The 15,577-nt window shown below is 43.9% G+C and overlaps 1 protein-coding gene across 1 annotated transcript in view; it reads left to right on the plus strand.

The window, feature by feature from the left end:
* The first annotated feature begins 3,289 nt into the window (after window positions 1-3,289).
* The window catches only part of LOC122556526 (uncharacterized), a 58,183-nt gene continuing 45,895 nt past the window's right edge, over window positions 3,290-15,577 (plus strand). The window contains exons 1-2 of the mRNA XM_087993873.1: window positions 3,290-3,386; window positions 4,272-4,305. Coding sequence (XP_087849999.1) covers window positions 3,349-3,386; window positions 4,272-4,305 — 72 coding nt within the window. The 5' untranslated portion in view covers window positions 3,290-3,348. The remainder of the gene's footprint in view (window positions 3,387-4,271; window positions 4,306-15,577) is intronic.

Below are 15,577 nucleotides of genomic sequence, written 5' to 3' on the forward strand. Positions count from 1 at the left end.
TTTGTAGCAGATGGGACTTGAATCAGGAATTTAGACCTAGTGGTAGGACTGCCACCACTATGCCAGAAGGCACAGTTCCTCAGTGTTCTAGGCCCAACCATCTTCAGGTCCTTCATTAATGACCTTCCCTCCGTCATAAGGTCAGAAGTAGGGATGTTCACCGATAATGGCACAGTGTTCACGACTCATCAGATACTGAAGCAGTCTCTTATCTGACTGCAGCAAGACCTGGACTATATCCAGGTTTGGAATGAAAAGTGGAAAGTAACATTCATGCCACAGAAATACTAGGCAGTAACAGTGGTGGACTCTCCCTCTTTATGGGCATTTAAGAGGGCATTGGATAGGTATATGGAGGATAGTGGGTTAGTGTAGTTTAGGTGGGCTTGGATCGGCGCAACATCGAGGGCCCAAGGGCCTGTACTGCGCTGTATTCTTCTATGTTCTATGTTCTATGTTCTATGTACTACTCTGCTCGTTCTGCCTTCTAGCTTCCAACCTTACTCCCATATTCTCTTTTCAGGTCCTCCTCTCTTTACCTACATATGTCATTGGTACCAATATGTACCATGACTTCTGACTGCTCTCCTTCCCCCTTAAGAATCCTGTCGACTCCATCCGAGACATCCCTAGCCCTGGCACTGAGGAGGAAGAATGCCATCCGGGTGTCTCGGTCAAGACCACAGAATCTACTGTCCTCTCACGATTGAATTTGCTATGACTATTACTCTTCTGCTTTCCCTACTTCCCTTCTGTGCCAGAGACCTGGCCGCTGTGGGGTCCCCCTGGTAGTCCCCCGCCCAACAGTATCCAAAACGGTATACTTATTATTGAGGGGAACGGCCACAGGGTGTCCCTACACTGTTTGCCTATTCCCTTTCCCTTGAAGATTTTGCAAATTTTCAGCACTATGAGGAGTCTGACAGGATAGACAGGGAGAAAGTATTCCCATTGGAGGAAGTACTGTGAAACGATGGGCACTGACAAAAGAAAAAAGATGGTCACATGAGGAATTGTTTTTTGCCCAGTAAATAGTTAGGATCTGAAATGCACTGATTGAGAGTATGAAGGAGGTAGATTTAACTTAGATTTTCAAAAATGAATTGGATAATTATCTGCAAAGACAAAAAAATGGCAGAGCTATGGGAAAAGGCATGGATTCCTTCTGTATTGTAGCTACTCCATAATTCTATGATAAGGATCTTTCTGTTTTCTGTTCTGATAAAGAGTCATGGGACTCTGCTTTATGTCCACAGAGGCTGCTCGACCTACTGTGTTTTTCCAGGTATTTCTATTTTTGGTTCTGATTTCCAGCATCTGTAGTTCTTTGGGCTTTTTTGTTTGTTTTCTTGCTCTTTTTCCTTTTTGGTTATTTGTTAAGATGTATGAAGGTTACTTAATTATAGAGTAATAGAGATGTACAGCACGGAAACAGACCCTTTGGTCCAACTCGTCCATGCCGACTAGATATCCAACCCAATCTAGTCCCACCTGCCAGCACTGGGTCCAGTATTCTTGGTTTTCATTTTGCCCTGATTGCAGATGGTCCATGTTCAAATGCAATAAGATCAGGACAAAATCTATGGTTGGGCTGTTAAGTGGCAAGCAAAATTCACAGCACACAAATGCCAGGCAATGACCATCTCCAGTAAGAGACTATCTTACCACCACCCCTTGACCTTCAATGGTATTACCATCACTGAATCCCCCAGAAACTTAACTGGACTCACCACTTAAACACAGTGGCTTCAAGAGCAGGTCAGAGGCTAGGACTGACTCCCCAAAGTCTGTCCATTATCTACAGTGTACAAGTCTGATAGAATACTCTTTACTTGCCTGGTAGGATGCAGTCCTGACAACACTCAAGAAGCTTGACACTTTCCAGGACAAAACAGCCCTCTTGAGCAGCACTATGTCCAAAGAAGCACCATGTCCAAAAGCATCCATTCCCTCCATCACTGACACTCAGTTGCAGCGGTGTGTATTATCCACAAGATATTCACCAAAGATCCTTCAATAGCACCTTCCAAATCCATCTAGAAGGGCAAGGGCAGTGTGTACATTGGAACACCACCACCTTCAAGTTCCCCTTGAAGTGACTTACTATCTTTCAGTGTTGCTTGGTCAAAGTCCTGGAAATTCCTCCCGAACAGCATTATAGATTAACCCACAGCAGGTGGACTACAGTGATTCGAGAAGATAGCTCACCACCATGTTCTCAAGGGGAACTAGGGACAGGAAATGAATGCTGGCCAGCCAGTGACACACACGTACCATGAATGAATAATGAAAAAGAAGACTTACACTGCAGTGTTTAGTAGGTTATGTGAAAGAACAAACTTAATTAATTTGTGTATCTCATTAGTTACAATGTATTCAATAAATATGTGACATAACTGCATAGAGGCTGGTATCATGTCAGCAAGTCAACCTTTAGTTGCATGTGCGCTGTACACTGGCTGTGGCCAACCAGCTCAGAGTTAGTCCTTCAAGTGAGGAGTTTCTGAATCTCCTGTTTATTTATTTTTTCTTTTTCTTTTTTTGTGTGTGTGTGTATACATGTGAGACACAGTGAAAGACACAAAGTGCACGAATCTTTATTCAAATTCCACCACCAGGAAGATAGGAAAACACCCGAGTGGCCAGTGACAAACACTGTCCTTCACATCAGAGGGCAGTGCTGTGTGATCTCCTGGTTATATTTTTCTCTTTTTTTTTCCCGGGCTCTAACGTAACCGTGGAAGCTCACCTGTTTTTTTTTTCTTTTCCCCTTACACTACCACCTAAGTGCGGTAGTGCTTATTTTTTCCTCAGCACCCATGGTGTGAGTGTGTGCAGGTGTGAGACACAGTGAAAGACAGAAAGTGCACGAATCTTTATTCAATTTCCACCACCAGGAAGATAGGAAAACACCTGGGTGGCCAGTGACAAACACTGCCCTTCACATCAAAGGGCAGTGCTGTGTGATCAAAAACAGTGAAGGGGAGGGTAGGGACTAAATCAAGATAGAGTTGGGGGGAAATCTCCTGTTTCTATCTATTGCTCAGGGCTCCTGATTAGACCTGGTTAACAACCGTACTCAAAGATCTCATAGTCAATGAGATCCACCTGGTTCCAATCACTGCAATATATGAAAGATTGAACTATCTGTACCTAACCAAGGTACAGATAGTTGTGTTTATTAAGCAAGACAAAAAATGTGTATTTTACTGTAAGATTATGAGAATGGCATATCGTTATAACAGGGAGAAGCAATTAACTGATTGTTTGTTATATGCTTAGACTTCTCATAAATTGTATAGAAATAACTTTTTCATAAAATTGTTTATCCTTAAAGGGTTAGAAAAAATGCTGGCTGATGTCCTGGAAACAGACTTGAACATTAGGTAAGGAAATGTTGTTCCTCTATGTATTAACACAGATCCTATTCAATAGTGTTTGCAGTATAAGCTATAACTGTCATACTGTTCAACAACAAGAATACAAGCCATGTAGACCAAAGTATAGATTAGAAATGTCAAATTGTATATACTATTTTCAAACTGTACTCCTACATTTAAAATATGCTAACTCATTTTCATGATTTGAGCTCTGACAGATCTCTTGTTTTTTTCCAATATCCAATGCCAAAGCTCAATTTCCATAAGAAAGCTATAAACTGAAGCAAGATTTAACCCATAAAATAATCTGACAAAGCAAGTGATAAGGAAATTCCTTACAAATAGGGTGTGCACTTACCTTCTTGATCTATCTAACAAAATTGATGGGTGATTAAAAATCAGGTTCCATTTGGTCTGCCATTTATCTTCCAGTAGCTGCTTGATATAGTAATTGGGCCGTTGAATAATCTGACAAGAAATCTTTTCAATTTTTCCATAATAGATGAAGAAATTAGATAAGGAAAACATTGTGGCAAAGAATGATTTGGGAAACCTTAAGATGGAAATGTCCCTATTTCTGGGCCACAAAGTTGGAATTTAAATCGGACCTGCCATAGATATGTGTCATAATATTTCTGAGCAGGTTGATTTAAATAATTCATAGGTCAGACTTGGTAAAACAAAAAGGAGGGTTTCTTTCTGAAAGATATTGAACCAACTGTGCTTTTATGACATTCCATTCATTATCACATTTACTGGCAAAACAATTATTTTTTGAAAGTGAATTAAATTTCATTAATCTGCCATGGTGTAAATTGGTCTCATTTGGATTGCTAATTCAATCTTGTACCCAATACATTATCGTATTTAATGATTCTTTATGTTTTCCAGGGATAAGCCTGATTTGAAAAAGCAAGCAGCAGAGGTAAATTCAAAACCCTTTGATTTTCTTGAGAAATACTTAAAGGATCTGTTTTCATTTCTTCCTGATGTCATTGAGACTAAAGTCACTATTTTGTGTGATAGTGATCATTGTACATCCTTTGTCTTCCTCATTACCTTGCTATTTTCAAATGGTTGACCATATAACTTGGTACTCTGAGGTATTTTCATTTTTCTGGTTCCATCTTTGGATGCTACAAGGCATGCAAAGCTTCATATGGTTTCTTCTCTTGGGTCTGCACTGTTATCATTAGCATATACCAACATCCATTCATACCAACATCTATGTCAGCTTTAGAACATACAACAATCTAACTTTACTTCCATACTTGATTCATGACTTAACATGCTGCAGGATCCCATTTTGACAAATAGCCTTGGGTGAACTTGATAAGATGACTGGAAAAACACAGCAGATTTAATGTTTTGGGTCTAGTGACCCTTCTTCAGAAGCACAATGAGCTACAATCAATTCTGAAGAAGAATCACTCGACCCAAAACTTTAATTCTACCTTTTCTCCTCAGAGGCTGCCAGATCTCCTGAGTTTTAGAATCCTTGTGGCCCACAAGCCAGTAAACACCTTTCACCAGCTCCTCACAAAAATTAAAGACCCATCACCCACATCCAACAGGGCGAACATTATCTACAAGATACCCGATTTTTGTTCTTAGATTTTCAGCATCTGGAAATCTTTGGTTTTATGATAAAGCTCCTGTTGAGTTGCACCATATCATTTGTAATTCAGGAATAGTTATTATTGCTCTTTTTGCTGCTGGGGTATTTGACACTGAACTAAGCTGCAAATTTCAATTTTGCAAGTTCACGTACTTATTTCTCTAATATTACTCAACCACACCAACTCAGCTCATCAAACTTCTTCAACAGCACCATCCAAACTTGCTTTTCCAGTGCCACACTTCTTGACTCTGATCTCCAGCATCTGCAGACTTCACTTTCTCCAATTTATATATCTCTGTTGGTACTTCCAGTTCTGTATCTGAATGGTTTGTTCAATGTGTCTATTAATTGAGCTCTGGTTGAACTGTCAGGCTTCAACGAATCCTCTAGCCTCTCTCTGTTTGGTTTGTGCTAGGATGTTTACATCTTCCTAGTTGACTTTGTGTCCTTTGTTGTCTGTGTGGTTAGAATTGAGGGAGTGCTAGTTGTGTCTGGCGGTGGTGAGCTGATGTTTATGCACTTGTATGGTCAGTTTTTGTCTTGTTTGTTCTATATAATGTTTTTCATAGTCTTTTCATAGTATGTTGTAGATAACTTTCGTCCTGTTGGATAAAAGCAAATTACTGCAGATGCTGGAATCTGAAACCAAAAGAGAAATGCTGGACAATCTCAGCAGGTCTGGCAGCATCTGTAAGGACAGAAAAGAGCTGACGTTTCGAGTCTAACTTACCCTTTGTCAAAGCTGAGAGATAAATAGGAGGGTGGAGCTGAGGTGGGGCTGGGGATGAAGAGAACATAGCTGGGAAGGCGATAGGCAGATGCAGGTGGGGGGGTGATGCTGATAGGTTGGAGCAGATAGGTGGGGAGGAAGATGGACAGGTAGGACGGTTCAAGAGGGTAGTGCCGAGTTGGAGGGTTGGATCTGGGATGAGATGGGGAAGGGGAGATGAGAATACTGGTGAAGTCGACATTGATGCCATGTGGTTGGGGCTCCCAAGGTGGAAGATGAGGCGTTCTTCCTCCAGGCATCGGTTGGCTTGGACTTGGTGGTGGTGGAGGCCCAAGACTTGTATGTTCCTAGCAGAGTGGGAGGGGGAGTTGAACTTGAAGTGGTCGGCCATAGGACAGTGGGGTTGTTTGGTGCATGTGTCCCAGAGATGTTCCCTGAAACATTCTGTGATTGCTGTCCTGTAAATGGCAATCTATTGATCAAGTACTGGTAACTGGGATTAGTGTAGCTTGGTGTTTGCTGGTCAGCGTAAGCAATATGGGCCAACAGACCTGTTTCTATGCTCTCTGGCTCTAAGGCAGATCACAGCCACCTTCACCAGGGGAATTTAAGATTGGCGAGAACAAGCCCATATCATGTGAAAGCATGTAAAAAAACTGCATACTTACCTCACCTGATAGATTTTAAAGCTTTCACAATGTGTTTTTTCATCGGTAACTTTCATGTCTTCATTGTTGTAGTTTTGCAGCTATCCACCTCATCCAAGACCATATTTGTTTAATCTTCCAGAGAATGTGGAAACCATCATTTGTAATTCTAAAAAAAACTCAGTGTTTTATCTCCTTTCTTGATTGCACTTCTTTCAGTAATGCTATTTTGTTACATTCTTTACATTAATGCTAGTTTTTGATTTTGTTCAACTTAATCCCTTTGCAGAGAATATTCCAGAGCAGTCCTTAATTCTACTGTCACTTCTAAAATGCATAGATCTTAATTTGGATTTCTTTTTATCTTTCAATTGCCTTTGCCAATGCCTGGCTGGATGTGTCCTTGCCCCGTTGTTGATACCGATTGCATCCATATTTCATTCATCTGGCAGTACATGCCCTGTTTGGAAACATAAATACCTACATCATGTTGAAAGCACCCTGTACTTTATGTATCATGGTTTGATGTCTTCAGTGAATTTGAGATTTTCAGTAATTGAAAAGCAAAGTGATGCCGATGCTAGAAATTTGAAATAAAAACATAAAATTCTAGAAATATCCAATTGAATGGGATGTGAAGAGGGGTCAAAGGGCAAAGTTGAAAGAAGAGAAAGGGTTGTTAGAAGTCTTCTGATGAAACAGTAGAGCATGCAGTAGACAGACATGGATGGCTTTGAAATAAAATAGATAGGGATAGACATACAGGAACATAAGCAATACAGCTATCTCAATGTTGGGGCAGGGAGCTGAAGGTGATATTGCAAACCCTCAGTAGAAGTAAGAGCTAGATGATATTTTCGGTTGGTTTAGTTTTGAACGAATGACAGTTAACTAGCTCTGATATGATATAGGAAGACATTAAAAAACTTCAAGAATGAACATATAAGCAGCAAATTGATTTCCATTTTGATAAATGTATGGTGATGCACTTTTTAAAGAGTAATAAGGCTACTTGTCTGAAAATAACACAAACTGCAGAATTTGAATCCTGCTGAAAAAAAGACACATTTTGTCAAAGCGTTTCATCATGCATTCATCAGAACTGACAAGAATACTACTATAAAGGGAGCGGCATTTTATACTGAATGAGTATTGAGCACTGAATGGATTGAGAATGATAGAGTCATAGAGTCGTACAGCTTGTTCCATTTATGCACCATCCTCTGCTTGAAAATTTGTTCCTCGAGTCCCTTTTAAATATTTCCATTCTCGTCTTAAACCTATGCCCTCTAGTTTTGGATTCCCCTACCTTGGGTGAAGACATTGGCATTTCACCTTTTCTGTGCTCCTAATAATTTTATAAACCTTGATAAAGTCATCCCTCAGCCTTCTAAGCTGCAAGGAAAAGAGTCCCAGCCTATTCAGCACCTCCTTATAACTCAAACACTTCAATCTCGGTAACATCCTTGTAAATGTTTTTTGCATGCTTTCTAATTTAATAACATTCTTCCTGTAGCAGGGTGACCGTAATTGTCTGCTGTACTCCAAACGTGGTCTTACATTGGTCTTGTACAGCTGTAACATGGTGTCCTAAATCCTGTACTCAGTGGTCTGATTGATGAAGGCAAATGTGCCAAATACTTGCTTCACCAACCTGTCTCCCTGTGATGCCACTTTCAAGGAACTATGAACTGCATCCCTGGGTCTCTTTGTTCAACAACACTCCCCATAGCCGTACCATTAACTGCATAAATCCTGCTTTGGTTTGTCTTTCCAAAATACAACACTTCACATTTATTTAAATTAAACTCCATCTGCCATTCCTTGGCCCACTGGCCCAGTTAAACTTAGAACAAAGAATGCTACGCTTCGGCCCTTGATATTAGAACATAGAACATAGAACAATACAGCACAGAACAGGCCCTTCGGCCCACGATGTTGTGCCGAACTTCTAACCTAGATTAAGTACCCATCCATGTACCTATCCAAATGCCGCTTAAAGGTCGCCAATGATTCCGACTCTACCACTCCCACAGGCAGCGCATTCCATGCCCCCACCACTCTCTGGGTAAAGAACCCACCCCTGACATCTCCCCTATACCTTCCACCCTTCACCTTAAATTTATGTCCCCTTGTAACACTCTGTTGTACCCGGGGAAAAAGTTTCTGACTGTCTACTCTATCTATTCCTCTGATCATCTTATAAACCTCTATCAAGTCACCCCTCATCCTTCGCCGTTCCAACGAGAAAAGGCCGAGAACTCTCGACCTATCCTCGTACGACTTCCTCTCCATTTCAGGCAACATCCTGGTAAATCTTCTCTGCACCCTCTCCAAAGCTTCCACATCTTTCCTAAAGTGAGGCGACCAGAACTGCACACAGTACTCCAACTGTGGCCTAACCAAAGTCCTGTACAGCTGCAACATCACTTCATGACTCTTGAATTCAATCCCTCTGCTAATGAACGATAATACTCCATAGGCCTTCTTACAAACTCTATCCACCTGAGTGGCAACCTTCAAAGATCTATGTACATAGACCCCAAGATCCCTCTGTTCCTCCACCTGACTAAGAACCCTACCATTAACCCTGTATTCCGCATTCTTATTTGTTCTTCCAACCTCACACTTGGCAGGGTTGAACTCCATCTGCCACTCCTCAGCCCAGCTCTGCATCATATCTAAGTCCCTCTGCAGCCGACAACAGCCCTCCTCACTGTCCACAACTCCACCTATCTTCGTATCATCTGCAAATTTACTGACCCACCCTTCGACTCCCTCATCTAAGTCATTAATAAAAATTACAAACAGCAGAGGACCCAGAACTGATCCCTGCGGAACTCCACTTGTAACTGGGCTCCAGGCTGAATATTTACCATCTACCACCACTCTCTGCCTTCGACCGGTTAGCCAGTTTTCTATCCAATTGGCCAAATTTCCCTCTATCCCATGCCTCCTGACTTTCCGCATAAGCCTACCATGGGGAACCTTATCAAATGCCTTACTAAAATCCATGTACACTACATCCACTGCTCTACCCTCATCCACATGCTTGGTCACCTCCTCGAAGAATTCAATAAGACTTGTAAGGCAAGACCTACCCTTCACAAATCCGTGCTGGCTGTCCCTAATCAAGCAGTGTCTTTCCAGATACTCATAAATCCTATCCCTCAGTACCCTTTCCATTACTTTGCCTACCACAGAAGTAAGACTAACAGGCCTGTAATTCCCGGGGTTATCCCTATTCCCTTTTTTGAACAGGGGCACAACATTCGCTACTCTCCAGTCCCCTGGTACCACCCCCGTTGCCAGTGAAGACGAGAAGATCATTGCCAACGGTACTGCAATTTCCTCTCTTGCTTCCCACATAATCCTAGGATGTATCCCGTCAGGCCCGGGGGACTTGTCTATCCTCAAGTTGTTCAAAATGTCCAACACATCTTCCTTCCTAACAGGTATCTCTTCTAGCTTACCAGTCCATTTCACACTCTCCTCTTCTACAATACGGTCCCTCTCGTTCGTAAATACTGAAGAGAAGTACTTGTTCAAGACCTCTCCTATCTCTTCCGACTCAATACACAGTCTCCCACTACTGTCCTTGATCGGACCTACCCTCGTTCTCGTCATTCTCAGGTTTCTCACATACGCATAAAATGCCTTGGGGTTATCCTTGATCCTATCCGCCAACGATTTTTCATGCCCTCTCTTAGCTCTCCTAATCCCTTTCTTCAGGTCCCTTCTGGCTATCCTGTATCCCTCCACTGCTCTGTCTGAATCCTGTTTCCTCAACCTTATGTAAGCCTCCTTCTTCCTCTTTACCAGACATTCAACCTCTCTCGTCAACCAAGGCTCCCTCACACGACCATTTCTTTCCTGCCTGATAGGTACATACATATCATGGACACGTCGTATCTGCTCTTTGAAAAAGTTCCACCTTTCCACCACATCCTTCCCTGACAGCCTATGCTCCCAACGTATGCTCCTCAAATCCTGCCTTACAGCATCGTAATTTCCCTTCCCCCAATTATAAAATCTACCTTGTTGTGCGCACCTATCTCTCTCCATAACCAAGGTGAAAGTCACAGAATTGTGGTCACCATCTCCAAAATGTTCACCCACTAACAAGCCCACCACTTGTCCCGGTTCATTACCGAGTACCAAATCCAATATGGCCTCCCCTCTGGTCGGACAATCTACATACTGCGTTAGAAAAGCTTCCTGGACACACTGCACAAACACCGCCCCATCCAATCTACTTGATCTAAAGAGCTTCCAATCAATATTTGGGAAGTTGAAGTCGCCCATGACTACGACCCTGTGGCTTCTGCACCTTTCCAAAATCTGTTTCCCAATCTGTTTCTCCACATCTCTGCTGCTATTGGGGGGCCTATAGTAAACACCCAACAAGGTGACTGCACCTTTCCTATTTCTGACTTCAGCCCATACTACCTCCAGAGGCAGATCCCCCTCAAACTTCCTTTCTGCAGCCGTTATACCATTTCTAATTAGCAATGCCACCCCCCCCCCCTCCTTTTTTCCCACCCTCCCTAATCTTACTGAAACACCTGTAACCAGAAACCTCCAACAGCCATTCCTGTCCCTCATCTATCCACGTTTCCGTGATGGCCACAACATCGTAGTCCCAGGTACCGATCCACGCCTTAAGTTCACCCACCTTATTTCTGATACTCCTTGCGTTGAAGTATACGCACTTGAGCTCATCTCTGTGTCCGCAAGTAGTCCCTGTCAGTGCTACCTTCTCCACAGCCTCCCTACAGTCTTGGGCATCCTGACACACAGCTAGCTTACTTGCTGGACTACAAGTCCGGATCCCATCCCCCTGCCAAATTAGTTTAAACCCCCCCGAAGAGTGCTAGCAAACCTACCCCCCAGGATATTGGTGCCCTTCTGGTTCAGGTGCAACCCGTCCTGTTTGTAGAGGTCCCACCTTCTCCAGAATGCAGTCCAATTGTCCAAATATCTGAAGCCCTCCCTCCTACACCAGCCTTGCAGCCACGTGTTCAACTGCACTCTCTCCCTATTCTTTGCCTCACTGTCACGTGGCACCGGCAACAACCCAGAGATGACGACTCTGTCTGTCCTAGCTTTTAGCTTCCAGCCTAACTCCTTGAGCTCTTGAATGACCTCCCCACCCCTCTTCCTACCTATGTCGTTGGTGCCAATGTGTACCACGACTTCTGGCTGCACACCCTCCCCCTTAAGGATTCTGAAGACACGGTCTGAGACGTCTCGGACCCTAGCACCCGGGAGGCAACAAACCATCCGTGAGTCTCGCCCATGTCCACAGAACCGCCTGTCCGTCCCTCTAACTAGAGAGTCCCCTATAACTAGTGCTCTCTTCCTCTCCCCCTTTCCCTTCTGAGTCTCAGAGCCACAGACCCCTTCACTGCAGCTTACACCTGCAACGCTGTCCCCCCCAACAGTTTCCAAAGCTGTATACTTATTTTTTAGGGGAACGACCACAGGGGAACCCTGCACTGCCTGCTTCTTCCCCTTCCCACCTCTAACTGTTACCCAGCTACCTCTGTTCTCCGGCGTAACTATGTCCCTGTAGCTTCTATCAATCACCCTCTCAGCCTCTCGAATAATCCTCAGTTCATCCAACTCCAGTTCCAGTTCCCTAACTCGTTCGGTGAGGATCAGGATCTGACTGCATTTCCTGCAGACGAAGTCGGCAGGAGTATCGTTGGTCACCCCTACCTCAAACATCCTGCAGGAGGAACATTCCACTGCCTGCGCTGCCATGACTGTACACTTTCTCCAAAAACAAGAACACTGAGTCAATAACATTGAGTTCTAGAACACACCCACTCAAATACTAATCACTTACCTTCCCGCCCAGCTATGCGCTCCAACCTCACTTCCGCTGCTCCCACTCAAATGACCGTTGGTGATTAAAGGGTGAGTATTTATACTCACAGTTCTCCTTCCCGGCTGCCCCTCTGTTTGCCGTCACTTCCTCTGCTGCTCCCGCTCTTTTTGTGAAGAGAGAGAAAAAAAACACCGCTGCCCGCTACAGGTAAGTAATTTTGAAACAAACTGTCTTACCTTAGCTGTAGTCTCCCGGGTTCGCCTTTACTCGGCCGCTGCTCCCACTCAAAAAAAAAAGATTGTGCCAATCTTCTATCCTACTTTAAGGTCAAACTAACCTACGTACAAAGAGAACAAAGAACAAAGAAAATTTACAGCCCAGGAACAGGCCCTTCGACCCTCCAAGCCTGAGCCAATCCAAATCTACTGTCTAAACCTGTCGCCCATTTCATAAGCATCTGTATCCCTCTGCTTGCCTCCTACTCATGCATCTGACCAGACGCATCTTAAATGATTCTACCATGCCTGCCTTTACTATCTCTGCTGGCAACGCTTATCTCTGTCCACCCTGTCTATACCTTTCATGATTGTATAGACCTTAGTCAGGTCCCCCTTCAATCTCCTTTTTTCTGATGAAAACAAACCTAACCTACTCAACCTCTCTTCATAGCTAGCACCTTCCATATCAGGCAACATCCTGGTAAACCTTCTCCGCACCCTTTCCAAAGCATCCACATTCTTTTGGTAGTGATTAGATTCCCTACAGTGTGGAAACAGGCCTTTCGGCCCAACCAGTCCACACCGATCCTCTGAAGAGTAACCCACCTAGACCCATTTCCCACTGACTAATGCACCCAACACTATGGGCAATTTAGCATGGCCAATTCACCTGACCTGCACGTCTTTGGACTGTGGGAGGAAACCGGAGCACCAGGAGGAAACTCAAGCAGACACGAGGAGAATGTGCAAACTCCACACAGACAGTCGCCTGAGGCTGGAATCAAACCTGGGACACTGGTGCTGTGAGGCTGCAGTGCTAACCACTGAGCCGCCATGTCATGGCGACCAGAACTGTACACTGTATTCTAAATGTCGTGTATAATTTTAACATGACCTGCCAGTTTTTATACACAATACCCTGTCCGATGAAGGCATGCATTCTATATGCCTTCTTGACCGTTCTGTCCACCTGTGCAGCAACCTGGGCAGGTGGATAGAATAGACTTGAACTCCCAGATCTCTCTGCTCATCAACTTTTCCCAAGGCTCTTCTGTTTATAATTCGCTCTCGAATTAGACTTCCCAATATGCATCACCTCACATTTGTCTGGATTGAAAGCCATCTGCCACTTCTCCGCCCAACTCTCCAGTCTATCTATATCCTCCTGTATTCTTTGACAGTCCCCTATGTTTTCTGCTACTCCACCAATCTCTGTGTCATCTGCAAACTTGCTGATCATACCAACAGTGCCCTCTTCCAGATCATTTATGTATATCACAAACAATAATGGCCACAGCACTGATCCCCGTGGAACACCACTGGTCACCTTTCTCATTTCGAGAAACTCCCTTCAGCTACTAATCGCTGTCTCCTGTTGCTCAATCAGTTATTTATCCACCTAGCTAGAACACCCTGCACACCATGTAACTTCATTATCTCTATTAGTTTACCATGGGGAACCTTAGCAAACTCCTTACTAAAGTCCGTGTACAGCCCTTCCTTCATATATCAGCTTGGTCACTTCCACAAAGAACTCTATTAAGTTGGTAAGGCACGATCTCTCCCTGCACAAAACCATGTTGCCTATCACTGATAAGCCCATTCTTTTCTAAATATAAATAGGTTTTATCCCTCAGCACCTTCTCCAGCAACTTTCCCACCACTGACGACAGGCTCACTGGTCTGTGGTTACCCGAAATATCCCAACTACCCTTCTCATACAGGGGGACCACATGAGCAACCCTCCAGTCCTCTGGCACCTCACCTGTGTTTAAGGATTCTACTAAGATATCTGTCAGGGCCCCAGCTATTTCCTCCCTCGCCTCCCTCAGCAACCTGGGATAGATTCCATCTGGTCCTGGATATTTATCCACCTTAATAACCTCTAGTCTACCCAACACATCTTCCCTACTTATGTCAACGTGATCCAGAGTAATCAAACTTCTATCTCTAATCTCAACATTCATCATGTTCCTCTCCTCAGTAAACAATGATGCAAAGTAATCATTCAGAATCTCACCCATTTTCTCAGGTTTGACACACAGCCTTCCTTCAGTATCCTTTAGTGGGCCAATCCTTTCTCTAGATTAGATTACATTACAGTGTGGAAACAGGCCCTTGGGCCCAACAAGTCCACACCGACCCGCCGAAGCGAAACCCACCCATACCCCTACATTTACCCCTTACCTAACACTATGGGCAATTTAGCATGGCCAATTCACCTGACCCTGCACATCTTTGGACTGTGGGAGGAAACCGGAGCACCCGGAGGAAACCCACGCAGACACGGGGAGAACGTGCAAACTCCACACAGTCAGTCGCCTGAGGCGGGAATTGAACCCGGGTCTCAGGCGCTATGAGGCAGCAGTGCTAACCACTGTGCCACCGTGCCGCCCACTAGTTAACCACTTGCTTCTTACATAATAAAAGGCTTTGGGATTCTCCTTAATTCTGCTTGCTAAAGCTATTTCATGACCCCTTTTAGCCCACTTGATTCCTCGTTTAAGACTGGTCCTGCTCTTCCGATGTTCCTCCAGGGCCCGTTTTGTTCTTAGCTGCCTGGACCTTATGTACACTTCCCTTTTCCTCTTGGCTAGTTGTACGATTTTCCTATCCTTTGCTTTCAATAGGACATGCCTATCCTGCACTATCTTTAACCTATCTTTGAAAACCTCCCACATATCAAATGTGGACTTCCCTTCAAATAGCTGTGTCCAATCCACATTTCCCAGCTCCTTCCTAATTTTGATATAATTGGCTTTGGCCCAGTTTAGTACTCTTCCCGGAGGACCACTCTCATCTTTGTCTAAGAGTATTTTAAAACTTACAGAATTATGGTCACTGTTCACAAAGAAATCCCCCATCACAACTTCTACCACATGGCCTGGCTCATTCTCCAACACCAGGTCCAATATGGCCCTTCCCTCGACGGACTATTGACATACTGCTCTAGAAAACGTTCCTGGACGCTTCTTACAAATTTTGCCCCATCCAGACCTCTGACACTAAATGTATCCCAGTCAATGTTGGGAACATTAAAATCTCCCATCACCACCACCCTGTTGCCTTTACATCTTTCCATAATCTGTTTACCTATTTGTTCTTCTACCTCACGGCTGACTGTTGATAGGCCTGTAATACAGCCCCA

Source organism: Chiloscyllium plagiosum, unplaced genomic scaffold, assembly GCF_037043375.1.
Source record: "Chiloscyllium plagiosum isolate Xiang-an unplaced genomic scaffold, Cpla_swu_hap1 HiC_scaffold_2, whole genome shotgun sequence".
Lineage (NCBI taxonomy): Eukaryota > Metazoa > Chordata > Chondrichthyes > Orectolobiformes > Hemiscylliidae > Chiloscyllium > Chiloscyllium plagiosum.